This window comes from Telmatherina bonti, assembly GCF_933228915.1.
Source record: "Telmatherina bonti genome assembly, chromosome: 13".
Lineage (NCBI taxonomy): Eukaryota > Metazoa > Chordata > Actinopteri > Atheriniformes > Telmatherinidae > Telmatherina > Telmatherina bonti.
This window is the reverse complement of record NC_136611.1, coordinates 2,001,874-2,018,894: the sequence shown is the minus strand read 5'-3', so window position 1 is coordinate 2,018,894 and position 17,021 is coordinate 2,001,874. Positions and strand designations below refer to the sequence as shown.

At 47.7% G+C, this 17,021-nt stretch overlaps 1 protein-coding gene across 1 annotated transcript in view; it reads right to left on the bottom strand.

Moving 5' to 3' along the window:
- LOC306763993 (SH2 domain-containing protein 3C-like) overlaps positions 1-15,750 on the bottom strand; it is a 49,145-nt gene extending 33,395 nt beyond the window's left edge. The window contains exons 1-2 of the mRNA XM_079250973.1: positions 15,423-15,750; positions 1,082-1,121 (exon numbers count right to left, since the gene is read on the bottom strand). Coding sequence (XP_079107099.1) covers positions 1,082-1,121; positions 15,423-15,745 — 363 coding nt within the window. The 5' untranslated portion in view covers positions 15,746-15,750. The remainder of the gene's footprint in view (positions 1-1,081; positions 1,122-15,422) is intronic.
- Between the last annotated feature and the right edge of the window lie 1,271 nt (positions 15,751-17,021).

The following is a 17,021-nucleotide window of genomic DNA, read 5'->3' as shown; positions in this document are numbered from 1 at the left end:
TGTCATGTGCAGGTATGCGTGGCTCCTCTCCACATCCACCCTGAGTTCCTTCAACATGCTGGAAAAGCCAGATGTTCTGATGGTTGTTTAATTCTTCATCCCAGAAATATTCCCACGAGGGTGACATTCTCTGCGTCTCCTTCTGGAGACACCTGCCTCCATGTGCACGATTACAAACAGACAATTTGCACGTCTTTAGAAATGTGTAAACAATAGACACAGTTTGTATCAGCAACATTGATCTCAGCTTTGATCGATCACATCGCAGCAGCTACATTCATGTCTACATTCTCTCGTCCCAACACGCAGAGCAGCGTGGGAACGCCTCACATTGTGTATTCATTGTGGCGGACCTTCTACTGGATGCAGTCAGCACGTCTGCTGTCTGAACCTTTGAAGGACCCTCAGCACGCTGTTAGTAAATGAGATTGTACTGTTTTTTTGCGTGTGCAGTGAGTTTGCACACGCTTAAGAACACGCAGACCTTCAGGAGACCCGGATATGAGCGCATTATCGTCCAAACTGTTTTCCTCTGAACTGCAGCCTCGTCCTCTGGTTGAGTGTGATGATGTGTTCACAGCAGACAGAGGGAATGAAAGGAGGAGCTGCAGGGTCTGGGACAGTGGTGCCGGGGGCCCAAAACCCAGACCAATGTGAGACTTGACCTTGTTGCTATGGTAACAACATTGTGCTCCCAGGTCATCGCTCAGAGCTCTTTGTCTGTCGTGTCTTCAGTCAAATAAAACAAAAAGATAAATCCACTGTGTTTCATGGATCCATGTTGGGAATGTTTTTGTTTCCGCTGTTCAGCTGACATGTTGTCCCCCCCCGTCCCCTCCTGTCCCCCCCAGTCCCCTCCCGTCCCGCTGGGCATCAGGCCAGAACCTCTTCATGTCACAGAGTGTTTCTCTGTGTTTAAATGCATTGACGTTATTGTTGGTTGGACCGATTCAGCAGAGTGGAAGTTGTTTGTGTTTCAGGATCTGGTTGCCATGGTAACAATGTGTCCTGGTCAGACGACCACGGCATCCAACAGGACGGGTGCATGAAAACAGATTTACAGTGTAAGGAAGAAGCTTACTTTGACATAATCTCCACCGCTCTGCGACACGTCTGGACGCCTGAAACAGAACGAGAGAAAAGGTTCATCTGCAGCCACGAATAACAAACACGGAAAAATACGTGAAATTTAATATCAATTCTGAAATAAAACCTGCTGTCCCAACATTTATTAGCACTATTTATTTTTAACTCTTTAATATCCTTTTCTTATAAAAAAAGATCAAATATTTAGCATTTTAGGGAGTTAATAGGGAGCTAATATAGATATAGGCAAACAAATATGTGAACAGTCTGTGGTTTTACAAGTTCTCCCACTTGGAGGGTCTGAAATCTTCGTCTTAGCTGCACTGTGAGAGACACCATCTAAAGAAAAATCTGGAAATCACATTGTGTGATTTTTAAATGATATATTTGTATGTTAAGTATTTGAACACCTATCAGCTAGAATTCTATAACCTGCTGGTCCACCTTTAGAAAGTCCACCTCCACTCCACTCATCATCATAAATCAGAAGTGCCTGGTTGAGGCGGTTAGCTGCATAAAGACACCTGTCCTCCCCGTACAATCAGTACGACTCCAACTACTAACATGCCAAGACCAAAGAGCGGTCCAAAGACACCAGAGACAACATTGTAGAACTCTACCAGGCTGGAAAGGGCTGCGGGGGAACTGCCAAGCAGCTTGGTGAAAAAAGATCCACTGTTGGCTTGAAATGATGCCTATGTTGACTCCTCTATGTAAAGTGTCCTGAGACAACACTGTTGTGAAGTGGCGCGATACAAATAAAGCAGAATTGAATTGAAGCTGAATTGTTGGAGCGAATATTAGAAAATGGAAGAAGCTAAACATGACTGTCAGTCTCCTTCGGACTGGAGCTCCATGCTAGATCTCATGATCCTCAGAAAGGGGAGGACTCAGCCCAGAACTACATGGGAGGAGCTGCTCAATGACCTGAAAAGAGCTGGGACCACCGTTTCCATGGTTACTGCTGGTAATACACTAAGACGTCATGGTTTAACATGGTGGGTTCCCTGCTTAAACCAGTACATGTCCAGGCCCATCTTCAGTTTGCCAGGGTCCATTTGGATGATCCAGAGCAGTCCTGGGGGAAGAAGACTGATGAGGAACACCATCCCTACTGTGGAGCATTGGGAGCATCATGCTGTGGGACTGTTTTTCTGCACATGGGACGGTTACGACTAGACAGTATGCAGGAGAGGACCGAGGCCATGTGCTGCCAGAAACCTCATCAAGGCTTTCAGAGTCGTATAACTTCTGCTTCCAGGACCACAGTGAGAAACCTTGGAGTTATTCTGGACCAGGACCTCCTTCTAGAACCTTCCTGCGCCTGAGTTATATTCCAAGAATATGGTCCTGATGGAGGTTTTCCTTCCTGGTTCTGGTCCTGATGGAGGTTTTCCTTCCTGGTTCTGGTCCTGATGGAGGTTTTCCTTCCTGGTTCTGGTCCTGATGGAGGTTTTCCTTCCTGGTTCTGATTCTGATGGAGGTTATCCTTCCTGGTTCTGGTCCTGATGGAGGTTTTCCTTCCTGGTTCTGGTCCTGATGGAGGTTTTCCTTCCTGGTTCTGGTCCTGATGGAGGTTATCCTTCCTGGTTCTGGTCCTGATGGAGGTTATCCTTCCTGGTTCTGGTCCTGATGGAGGTTATCCTTCCTGGTTCTGGTCCTGATGGAGGTTATCCTTCCTGGTTCTGGTCCTGATGGAGGTTTTCCTTCCTGGTTCTGGTCCTGATGGAGGTTTTCCTTCCTGGTTCTGGTCCTGATGGAGGTTTTCCTTCCTGGTTCTGGTCCTGATGGAGGTTTTCCTTCCTGGTTCTGGTCCTGATGGAGGTTGAAGCAGCTAAAATGTGAAAGTTTCTTCATTGTGTAAACACAGTGAATCATCAGCTGAAACCGTAGGAAGTCCAAACTGCTTTGGTTACATCCTCTTATGCAACAGCAGATATTGGTTCATCTGTTCCACCCAGCAACGTCTGGCAACACAACCACATGTTTCTGCTCCTGGTAACAGCCGGAAGGCGTTTGTCAGTCCTGAACCAAAAGGGATGCATGTGTCCATCCAGACTGGATCATCACAGAGTTTGGAGGCTGTGGGAGTTGCAGATCTCAGCTCAGGTCCAAGGGGACGGCTTTCCAGAGGCTGTTAGTGAAGCAGAAATGTCCTGAACAGCAGCAGGTCTGGTGCTGAGTCAGGGTTGGGTCTACAACAAGAGGCAGAGTGAAGGCTGCTGCATATTTCTATGAGTCAGGGGAGGTGGCCTTTTGTTCCCAATACAAACTCAGACTGCATGGGAATCTGCCAGGACTCAGCAGACTCCTGTCTGCTTCATGTTGTTGTTGAGTTCACAAGCAGAAAGTCAAGCTTTTAATCATTTCAATAACAAGACTGGATCTGAACCAGGAGGGAAGTCAGGAAACACATCCTGTTTACTCAGAAAAACCAAACACATGAAAGTCCCCATAAAGACCTGATATCTGGGACTACCCAACGCTCCAGACCAGGTTCCCAATACCTGGAACTATCCAACGCTCCAGACCAGGTTCCTAATACCTGGAACTATCCAACACTCCAGACCAGGTTCCCAATACCTGGAACTATCCAACACTCCAGACCAGGTTCCTAATACCTGGAACTATCCAACACTCCAGACCAGGTTCCTAATACCTGGAACTATCCAACACTCCAGACCAGGTTCCTAATACCTGGAACTATCCAACACTCCAGACCAGGTTCCTAATACCTGGAACTATCCAACACTCCAGACCAGGTTCCCAATACCTGGAACTATCCAACACTCCAGACCAGGTTTCTAATACCTGGAACTATCCAACGCTCCAGACCAGGTTCCTAATACCTGGAACTATCCAACACTCCAGACCAGGTTCCCAATACCTGGAACTATCCAACGCTCCAGACCAGGTTCCTAATACCTGGAACTATCCAACACTCCAGACCAGGTTCCTAATACCTGGAACTATCCAACACTCCAGACCAGGTTCCTAATACCTGGAACTATCCAACACTCCAGACCAGGTTCCCAATACCTGGAACTATCCAACGCTCCAGACCAGGTTCCTAATACCTGGAACTATCCAACACTCCAGACCAGGTTCCCAATACCTGGAACTATCCAACACTCCAGACAAGTTTCCCAATACCTGGAACTATCCAACACTCCAGACCAGGTTTCTAATACCTGGAACTATCCAACGCTCCAGACCAGGTTCCCAATACCTGGAACTACCCAACGCTCCAGACCAGGTTCCCAATACCTGGAACTATCCAACACTCCAGACCAGGTTTCTAATACCTGGAACTATCCAACGCTCCAGACCAGGTTCCCAATACCTGGAACTATCCAACACTCCAGACCAGGTTTCTAATACCTGGAACTATCCAACACTCCAGACCAGGTTCCCAATACCTGGAACTATCCAACACTCCAGACCAGGTTCCCAATACCTGGAACTATCCAACACTCCAGACCAGGTTCCCAATACCTGGAACTATCCAACGCTCCAGACCAGGTTCCTAATACCTGGAACTATCCAACACTCCAGACCAGGTTCCCAATACCTGGAACTATCCAACGCTCCAGACCAGGTTCCTAATACCTGGAACTATCCAACGCTCCAGACCAGGTTCCTAATACCTGGAACTATCCAACACTCCAGACCAGGTTCCTAATACCTGGAACTATCCAACGCTCCAGACCAGGTTCCTAATACCTGGAACTATCCAACGCTCCAGACCAGGTTCTTAATACCTGGAACTATCCAACGCTCCAGACCAGGTTCCTAATACCTGGAACTATCCAACGCTCCAGACCAGGTTCCTAATACCTGGAACTATCCAACACTCCAGACCAGGTTCCTAATACCTGGAACTATCCAACACTCCAGACCAGGTTCCTAATACCTGGAACTATCCAACACTCCAGACCAGGTTCCCAATACCTGGAACTATCCAACGCTCCAGACCAGGTTCCTAATACCTGGAACTATCCAACACTCCAGACCAGGTTCCCAATACCTGGAACTATCCAACACTCCAGACCAGGTTCCCAATACCTGGAACTATCCAACACTCCAGACCAGGTTTCTAATACCTGGAACTATCCAACGCTCCAGACCAGGTTCCCAATACCTGGAACTACCCAACGCTCCAGACCAGGTTCCCAATACCTGGAACTATCCAACACTCCAGACCAGGTTTCTAATACCTGGAACTATCCAACGCTCCAGACCAGGTTCCCAATACCTGGAACTATCCAACACTCCAGACCAGGTTTCTAATACCTGGAACTATCCAACACTCCAGACCAGGTTCCTAATACCTGGAACTATCCAACACTCCAGACCAGGTTCCTAATACCTGGAACTATCCAACACTCCAGACCAGGTTCCTAATCCCTGGAACTATCCAACGCTCCAGACCAGGTTCCTAATACCTGGAACTATCCAACACTCCAGACCAGGTTCCCAATACCTGGAACTATCCAACGCTCCAGACCAGGTTCCTAATACCTGGAACTATCCAACGCTCCAGACCAGGTTCCTAATACCTGGAACTATCCAACGCTCCAGACCAGGTTCCTAATACCTGGAACTATCCAACGCTCCAGACCAGGTTCCTAATACCTGGAACTATCCAACGCTCCAGACCAGGTTCCCAATACCTGGAACTATCCAACGCTCCAGACCAGGTTCCTAATACCTGGAACTATCAAACGCTCCAGACCAGGTTCCTAATACCTGGAACTATCCAACGCTCCAGACCAGGTTCCTAATACCTGGAACTATCCAACACTCCAGACCAGGTTCCCAATACCTGGAACTATCCAACGCTCCAGACCAGGTTCCTAATACCTGGAACTATCCAACACTCCAGACCAGGTTCCCAATACCTGGAACTATCCAACACTCCAGACCAGGTTCCCAATACCTGGAACTATCCAACACTCCAGACCAGGTTTCTAATACCTGGAACTATCCAACGCTCCAGACCAGGTTCCCAATACCTGGAACTACCCAACGCTCCAGACCAGGTTCCCAATACCTGGAACTATCCAACACTCCAGACCAGGTTTCTAATACCTGGAACTATCCAACGCTCCAGACCAGGTTCCCAATACCTGGAACTATCCAACACTCCAGACCAGGTTTCTAATACCTGGAACTATCCAACACTCCAGACCAGGTTCCTAATACCTGGAACTATCCAACACTCCAGACCAGGTTCCTAATACCTGGAACTATCCAACACTCCAGACCAGGTTCCTAATACCTGGAACTATCCAACGCTCCAGACCAGGTTCCTAATACCTGGAACTATCCAACACTCCAGACCAGGTTCCCAATACCTGGAACTATCCAACGCTCCAGACCAGGTTCCTAATACCTGGAACTATCCAACACTCCAGACCAGGTTCCTAATACCTGGAACTATCCAACGCTCCAGACCAGGTTCCCAATACCTGGAACTATCCAACACTCCAGACCACGTTCCTAATACCTGGAACTATCCAACGCTCCAGACCAGGTTCCCAATACCTGGAACTATCCAACGCTCCAGACCAGGTTCCTAATACCTGGAACTATCCAACGCTCCAGACCAGGTTCCTAATACCTGGAACTATCCAACGCTCCAGACCAGGTTCCTAATACCTGGAACTATCCAACGCTCCAGACCAGGTTCCTAATACCTGGAACTATCCAACGCTCCAGACCAGGTTCCTAATACCTGGAACTATCCAACGCTCCAGACCAGGTTCCTAATACCTGGAACTATCCAACGCTCCAGACCAGGTTCCTAATACCTGGAACTATCCAACGATCCAGACCAGGTTCCTAATACCTGGAACTATCCAACACTCCAGACCAGGTTCCTAATACCTGGAACTATCCAACGCTCCAGACCAGGTTCCCAATACCTGGAACTATCCAACACTCCAGACCAGGTTCCTAATACCTGGAACTATCCAACACTCCAGACCAGGTTCCTAATACCTGGAACTATCCAACGCTCCAGACCAGGTTCCTAATACCTGGAACTATCCAACACTCCAGACCAGGTTCCTAATACCTGGAACTATCCAACGCTCCAGACCAGGTTCCTATTACCTGGAACTATCCAACGCTCCAGACCAGGTTCCTAATACCTGGAACTATCCAACGCTCCAGACCAGTTTCCCAATACCTGGAACTATCCAACGCTCCAGACCAGGTTCCTAATACCTGGAACTATCCAACGCTCCAGACCAGGTTCCTAATACCTGGAACTATCCAATGCTCCAGACCAGGTTCCCAATACCTGGAACTATCCAACGCTCCAGACCAGGTTCCTAATACCTGGAACTATCCAACACTCCAGACCAGGTTCCCAATACCTGGAACTATCCAACACTCCAGACCAGGTTCCTAATACCTGGAACTATCCAACGCTCCAGACCAGGTTCCCAATACCTGGAACTATCCAACGCTCCAGACCAGGTTCCTAATACCTGGAACTTTCCAACACTCCAGACCAGGTTCCTAATACCTGGAACTATCCAACACTCCAGACCAGGTTCCCAATACCTGGAACTATCCAACGCTCCAGACCAGGTTCCCAATACCTGGAACTATCCAACGCTCCAGACCAGGTTCCTAATACCTGGAACTATCCAACGCTCCAGACCAGGTTCCTAATACTTGGAACTATCCAACGCTCCAGACCAGGTTCCTAATACCTGGAACTATCCAACGCTCCAGACCAGGTTCCTAATACCTGGAACTATCCAACGCTCCAGACCAGGTTCCTAATACCTGGAACTATCCAACGCTCCAGACCAGGTTCCCAATACCTGGAACTATCCAACGCTCCAGACCAGGTTCCCAATACCTGGAACTAGCCAACGCTCCAGACCAGGTTCCTAATACCTGGAACTATCCAACGCTCCAGACCAGGTTCCTAATACCTGGAACTATCCAACGCTCCAGACCAGGTTCCTAATACCTGGAACTATCCAACGCTCCAGACCAGGTTCCTAATACCTGGAACTATCCAACGCTCCAGACCAGGTTCCTAATACCTGGAACTATCCAACGCTCCAGACCAGGTTCCCAATACCTGGAACTATCCAACACTCCAGACCAGGTTCCTAATACCTGGAACTATCCAACGCTCCAGACCAGGTTCCTAATACCTGGAACTATCCAACGCTCCAGACCAGGTTCTTAATACCTGGAACTATCCAACGCTCCAGACCAGGTTCCTAATACCTGGAACTATCCAACGCTCCAGACCAGGTTCCTAATACCTGGAACTATCCAACGCTCCAGACCAGGTTCCTATTACCTGGAACTATCCAACGCTCCAGACCAGGTTCCTAATACCTGGAACTATCCAACGCTCCAGACCAGTTTCCCAATACCTGGAACTATCCAACGCTCCAGACCAGGTTCCTAATACCTGGAACTATCCAACGCTCCAGACCAGGTTCCTAATACCTGGAACTATCCAACGCTCCAGACCAGGTTCCCAATACCTGGAACTATCCAACGCTCCAGTCCAGGTTCCTAATACCTGGAACTATCCAACACTCCAGACCAGGTTCCCAATACCTGGAACTATCCAACACTCCAGACCAGGTTCCTAATACCTGGAACTATCCAACGCTCCAGACCAGGTTCCCAATACCTGGAACTATCCAACGCTCCAGACCAGGTTCCTAATACCTGGAACTTTCCAACACTCCAGACCAGGTTCCTAATACCTGGAACTATCCAACACTCCAGACCAGGTTCCCAATACCTGGAACTATCCAACGCTCCAGACCAGGTTCCCAATACCTGGAACTATCCAACGCTCCAGACCAGGTTCCCAATACCTGGAACTATCCAACGCTCCAGACCAGGTTCCTAATACTTGGAACTATCCAACGCTCCAGACCAGGTTCCTAATACCTGGAACTATCCAACGCTCCAGACCAGGTTCCTAATACCTGGAACTATCCAACGCTCCAGAGCAGGTTCCTAATACCTGGAACTATCCAACGCTCCAGACCAGGTTCCCAATACCTGGAACTATCCAACGCTCCAGACCAGGTTCCCAATACCTGGAACTATCCAACGCTCCAGACCAGGCTCCTAATACCTGGAACTATCCAACGCTCCAGACCAGGTTCCTAATACCTGGAACTATCCAATGCTCCAGACCAGGTTCCTAATACCTGGAACTATCCAACGCTCCAGACCAGGTTCCTAATACCTGGAACTATCCAACACTCCAGACCAGGTTCCCAATACCTGGAACTATCCAACGCTCCAGACCAGGTTCCTAATACCTGGAACTATCCAACACTCCAGACCAGGTTCCCAATACCTGGAACTATCCAACACTCCAGACCAGGTTCCCAATACCTGGAACTATCCAACACTCCAGACCAGGTTTCTAATACCTGGAACTATCCAACGCTCCAGACCAGGTTCCCAATACCTGGAACTACCCAACGCTCCAGACCAGGTTCCCAATACCTGGAACTATCCAACACTCCAGACCAGGTTTCTAATACCTGGAACTATCCAACGCTCCAGACCAGGTTCCCAATACCTGGAACTATCCAACACTCCAGACCAGGTTTCTAATACCTGGAACTATCCAACACTCCAGACCAGGTTCCTAATACCTGGAACTATCCAACACTCCAGACCAGGTTCCTAATACCTGGAACTATCCAACACTCCAGACCAGGTTCCTAATACCTGGAACTATCCAACGCTCCAGACCAGGTTCCTAATACCTGGAACTATCCAACACTCCAGACCAGGTTCCCAATACCTGGAACTATCCAACGCTCCAGACCAGGTTCCTAATACCTGGAACTATCCAACACTCCAGACCAGGTTCCTAATACCTGGAACTATCCAACGCTCCAGACCAGGTTCCCAATACCTGGAACTATCCAACACTCCAGACCACGTTCCTAATACCTGGAACTATCCAACGCTCCAGACCAGGTTCCCAATACCTGGAACTATCCAACGCTCCAGACCAGGTTCCTAATACCTGGAACTATCCAACGCTCCAGACCAGGTTCCTAATACCTGGAACTATCCAACGCTCCAGACCAGGTTCCTAATACCTGGAACTATCCAACGCTCCAGACCAGGTTCCTAATACCTGGAACTATCCAACGCTCCAGACCAGGTTCCTAATACCTGGAACTATCCAACGCTCCAGACCAGGTTCCTAATACCTGGAACTATCCAACGCTCCAGACCAGGTTCCTAATACCTGGAACTATCCAACGATCCAGACCAGGTTCCTAATACCTGGAACTATCCAACACTCCAGACCAGGTTCCTAATACCTGGAACTATCCAACGCTCCAGACCAGGTTCCCAATACCTGGAACTATCCAACACTCCAGACCAGGTTCCTAATACCTGGAACTATCCAACACTCCAGACCAGGTTCCTAATACCTGGAACTATCCAACGCTCCAGACCAGGTTCCTAATACCTGGAACTATCCAACACTCCAGACCAGGTTCCTAATACCTGGAACTATCCAACGCTCCAGACCAGGTTCCTATTACCTGGAACTATCCAACGCTCCAGACCAGGTTCCTAATACCTGGAACTATCCAACGCTCCAGACCAGTTTCCCAATACCTGGAACTATCCAACGCTCCAGACCAGGTTCCTAATACCTGGAACTATCCAACGCTCCAGACCAGGTTCCTAATACCTGGAACTATCCAATGCTCCAGACCAGGTTCCCAATACCTGGAACTATCCAACGCTCCAGACCAGGTTCCTAATACCTGGAACTATCCAACACTCCAGACCAGGTTCCCAATACCTGGAACTATCCAACACTCCAGACCAGGTTCCTAATACCTGGAACTATCCAACGCTCCAGACCAGGTTCCCAATACCTGGAACTATCCAACGCTCCAGACCAGGTTCCTAATACCTGGAACTTTCCAACACTCCAGACCAGGTTCCTAATACCTGGAACTATCCAACACTCCAGACCAGGTTCCCAATACCTGGAACTATCCAACGCTCCAGACCAGGTTCCCAATACCTGGAACTATCCAACGCTCCAGACCAGGTTCCTAATACCTGGAACTATCCAACGCTCCAGACCAGGTTCCTAATACTTGGAACTATCCAACGCTCCAGACCAGGTTCCTAATACCTGGAACTATCCAACGCTCCAGACCAGGTTCCTAATACCTGGAACTATCCAACGCTCCAGACCAGGTTCCTAATACCTGGAACTATCCAACGCTCCAGACCAGGTTCCCAATACCTGGAACTATCCAACGCTCCAGACCAGGTTCCCAATACCTGGAACTAGCCAACGCTCCAGACCAGGTTCCTAATACCTGGAACTATCCAACGCTCCAGACCAGGTTCCTAATACCTGGAACTATCCAACGCTCCAGACCAGGTTCCTAATACCTGGAACTATCCAACGCTCCAGACCAGGTTCCTAATACCTGGAACTATCCAACGCTCCAGACCAGGTTCCTAATACCTGGAACTATCCAACGCTCCAGACCAGGTTCCCAATACCTGGAACTATCCAACACTCCAGACCAGGTTCCTAATACCTGGAACTATCCAACGCTCCAGACCAGGTTCCTAATACCTGGAACTATCCAACGCTCCAGACCAGGTTCTTAATACCTGGAACTATCCAACGCTCCAGACCAGGTTCCTAATACCTGGAACTATCCAACGCTCCAGACCAGGTTCCTAATACCTGGAACTATCCAACGCTCCAGACCAGGTTCCTATTACCTGGAACTATCCAACGCTCCAGACCAGGTTCCTAATACCTGGAACTATCCAACGCTCCAGACCAGTTTCCCAATACCTGGAACTATCCAACGCTCCAGACCAGGTTCCTAATACCTGGAACTATCCAACGCTCCAGACCAGGTTCCTAATACCTGGAACTATCCAACGCTCCAGACCAGGTTCCCAATACCTGGAACTATCCAACGCTCCAGTCCAGGTTCCTAATACCTGGAACTATCCAACACTCCAGACCAGGTTCCCAATACCTGGAACTATCCAACACTCCAGACCAGGTTCCTAATACCTGGAACTATCCAACGCTCCAGACCAGGTTCCCAATACCTGGAACTATCCAACGCTCCAGACCAGGTTCCTAATACCTGGAACTTTCCAACACTCCAGACCAGGTTCCTAATACCTGGAACTATCCAACACTCCAGACCAGGTTCCCAATACCTGGAACTATCCAACGCTCCAGACCAGGTTCCCAATACCTGGAACTATCCAACGCTCCAGACCAGGTTCCCAATACCTGGAACTATCCAACGCTCCAGACCAGGTTCCTAATACTTGGAACTATCCAACGCTCCAGACCAGGTTCCTAATACCTGGAACTATCCAACGCTCCAGACCAGGTTCCTAATACCTGGAACTATCCAACGCTCCAGAGCAGGTTCCTAATACCTGGAACTATCCAACGCTCCAGACCAGGTTCCCAATACCTGGAACTATCCAACGCTCCAGACCAGGTTCCCAATACCTGGAACTATCCAACGCTCCAGACCAGGCTCCTAATACCTGGAACTATCCAACGCTCCAGACCAGGTTCCTAATACCTGGAACTATCCAATGCTCCAGACCAGGTTCCTAATACCTGGAACTATCCAACGCTCCAGACCAGGTTCCTAATACCTGGAACTATCCAACGCTCCAGACCAGGTTCCTAATACCTGGAACTATCCAACACTCCAGACCAGGTTCCTAATACCTGGAACTATCCAACGCTCCAGACCAGGTTCCTAATACCTGGAACTATCCAACACTCCAGACCAGGTTCCTAATACCTGGAACTATCCAACGCTCCAGACCAGGTTCCCAATACCTGGAACTATCCAACGCTCCAGACCAGGTTCCTAATACCTGGAACTATCCAACACTCCAGACCAGGTTCCTAATACCTGGAACTATCCAACACTCCAGACCAGGTTCCCAATACCTGGAACTATCCAACGCTCCAGACCAGGTTCCTAATACCTGGAACTATCCAACGCTCCAGACCAGGTTCCCAATACCTGGAACTATCCAACGCTCCAGACCAGGTTCCTAATACCTGGAACTATCCAACGCTCCAGACCAGGTTCCTAATACCTGGAACTATCCAACGCTCCAGACCAGGTTCCTAATACCTGGAACTATCCAACGCTCCAGACCAGGTTTCCAATACCTGGAACTATCCAACGCTCCAGACCAGGTTCCTAATACCTGGAACTATCCAACACTCCAGACCAGGTTCCTAATACCTGGAACTATCCAACGCTCCAGACCAGGTTCCCAATACCTGGAACTATCCAACGCTCCAGACCAGGTTCCTAATACCTGGAACTATCCAACGCTCCAGACCAGGTTCCCAATACCTGGAACTATCCAACGCTCCAGACCAGGTTCCTAATACCTGGAACTATCCAACGCTCCAGACCAGGTTCCCAATACCTGGAACTATCCAACGCTCCAGACCAGGTTCCCAATACCTGGAACTATCCAACGCTCCAGACCAGGTTCCCAATACCTGGAACTATCCAACACTCCAGACCAGGTTCCTAATACCTGGAACTATCCAACGCTCCAGACCAGGTTCCTAATACCTGGAACTATCCAACGCTCCAGACCAGGTTCCTAATACCTGGAACTATCCAACGCTCCAGACCAGGTTCCCAATACCTGGAACTATCCAACGCTCCAGACCAGGTTCCCAATACCTGGAACTATCCAACGCTCCAGACCAGGTTCCCAATACCTGGAACTATCCAACGCTCCAGACCAGGTTCCCAATACCTGGAACTATCCAACGCTCCAGACCAGGTTCCTAATACCTGGAACTATCCAACGCTCCAGACCAGGTTCCCAATACCTGGAACTATCCAACGCTCCAGACCAGGTTCCTAATACCTGGAACTATCCAACGCTCCAGACCAGGTTCCCAATACCTGGAACTATCCAACGCTCCAGACCAGGTTCCCAATACCTGGAACTATCCAACGCTCCAGACCAGGTTCCCAATACCTGGAACTATCCAACGCTCCAGACCAGGTTCCTAATACCTGGAACTATCCAACGCTCCAGACCAGGTTCCTAATACCTGGAACTATCCAACACTCCAGACCAGGTTCCTAATACCTGGAACTATCCAACACTCCAGACCAGGTTCCTAATACCTGGAACTATCCAACGCTCCAGACCAGGTTCCCAATACCTGGAACTATCCAACGCTCCAGACCAGGTTCCCAATACCTGGAACTATCCAACGCTCCAGACCAGGTTCCCAATACCTGGAACTATCCAACGCTCCAGACCAGGTTCCTAATACCTGGAACTACCTCCCGCTCCAGACCAGGTTCCCGATATTGACAAAAATTAAACTAGACTTGTCTTAGGACAACTTAATTAGAATCAGGTGTATTGGTGGAAAATCTAAAACCTGCATGGCCCCAAAGACCGACTTTGTCCATCTTCATGTTGTTTAATATCATGAGTCATATAAAACCTGATTAGTTACTGGGACATAAAGTTACTGACCACAACAAGTCACATGGTAAAAAAAAACCCACCTCAAACACAAAAAAGCTTCTCCTGAATGAGGATGTTGGAACTTTTAAAAAAAATGGTTTATGGTTCTTAAAAGTTGAGACTTCATTTAATAAAAGAAAAGAAAACATTGTCAGTGGCTTTTACCACCATGAAAGGAAAAGAAAAGTCGAATGCTGTGATGAGGGTGATGAAGAACTGAAGTGATGGATCAACAGTTGTGCTTACAGGAACATAGAACTACATGTAAATTGATAAAACGGGAAGAAAATCTGTCTGATGATAAATAAACTAAAATAAACCCAAAAGAACCTTAATAGTTCCTCTTTTTTTCTTATGAGATCGTTTAAGCTACTTTTACCGACCTTGCTAAGACTAAGATCCTTTTCCTTTTGCTCTATTTGGAGGTTAGCATATTCAGATGTTAGCCAATGTCTGAAAATATATTTATTAAACCTTAAATATTAAACCTTAAATTAAACATTAAATAATAAAATTAAATAGCTTCATAAAGGAAGTCTTCATTTAATTTTGTAATATTCATTTATCTTTTTTTATTTAGAAAAATAAAATTGCATTGTTATTATTACTATTCATACATTAATTGTTCATTTTTCAAATATAAATAAATGAACATTTTTCTCTGCCGGTTTCGATGGGAAGAGGTTGTGTGTGTGTGTGTGTGTGTGTGTGTGTGTGTGTGTGTGTGCGCGTCTGTGCGTGATCCCACCCAGCATCCTCACCTTCCAGCCGTCTCTCCAGGCTCCTGGTCTCTGGCTTCCAGCGTGCAGGTGACGTCTCGCTGTCTCTCTGCTTGGACATCTGTCTGGCTGCGACTCGCTTCACATATCGGCTCCATCAGCACGTACACATCCTGCTTGAAAGACGTGGACTTTTTCTCCATGTTTGAAGGCTTCCTGCTGGCCTCCAGACCATGACTGATCTCTGGGGCCTCGTCGATGGTAACAGGGTTGTCTGACACATCTCTGAGGCAGCTGTCAGGTGCTGAGGTCAAAGGTGAAGCTTGGCAAGGGGTCAGGGCCAAAACCGGCTGAAGCTGCTCCATGTTGGTCAAACTGAGGCTTGACAATGCAGAGAGCAGAGGAGAGTCTCGGACATGCTCCCCCGCCTTTCTCTTTTCCTCCTCCTCCTCCTCCTCCTCCTCTGTCTTCTTCTTGTCCTTCGGCCCCTTGCAGCTCTTCTTCTGCTTGTCGCTGCGAGGCACAGTGCCCACATGCGTGTACATGTCGCTGGAGCGGGCGTAAGTGGAGCTATGGAGGCAGGACTCCATGTCATCCACTGACTGGTCCTCCACTGCTGCTGCTGGGGCTCCACAGAGGCTCCTGTTGAAATCTGTTTTCTTCTTGGACTTGCCCGACGAGAGTCGTGAAGAAAGATTAGTGAGGCTTCCGAACCATTTAAAACCTGGAAGGAAAGAAGCAGCTTGTTGAAGTTCAAAGACACAACAGTTTATATGCATTTAACCACCAGATGGCTGATTTTTAACCAAACCATTGAATTAGCCTGTTGGGAAGAACTAGGTCACTTGGACAAGTTTCCCAATTTTACTTTGGCTTCATAAATACTTGTTAGCCTGCAAAAATACTTTCTTTAACAGAACAAATGTTAGCATGAATCAAATATATTGTGAACAGATACTAGCAAGAACGAATGGTAACTTGAACAGATGATAGCATAAAGGTTAGCATGAACAATGTCAGCGTAAACAGATATTAGCATGCACAGATGTTAGCTTCAATGTATGTTAGCTTCAGCTGATGTTAGCTTCAATTGATGTTAGCTTCATCTGATGTTAGCTTCAACTGATGTTAGCTTCAGCTGATGTTAGCTTCAACTGATGTTAGCTTTAACTGATGTTAGCGTCAGTGGATGTTAGCTTCAATTGATGTTAGCTTCAATTGCTGTTAGCGTTAAGAGATGGTAGCATGAACAGACGTTAGAATCATGTAAGAATCACATGTGAAGCAAAATGCAGATTGGTTTGACATGAAAAACGTGGGAGACACGTCTCACATGGTTCACATTAAAATCATGTTTGACAATTGTTTATGTGTTTTTGACACAGGAATATATTGATCACACGTGAATCACATGAAGACCATGAAAAACCTGTGAACTACGTGTTAAACACATGATTTAATTGTGAATAATATGTAATCAACGTGTTTTTCACGTGTTTCACATGTACAGTCGCAGAATAAATTATTAGACAGGCATTGTTTTCTGAACAAATGTGCCTTTATTTATACCAGCCTAACAAATTTAAACAAAATTATGATAAAAAAAAAAGGTGGTGAAACATGTTTTTGTGAAGAACATGT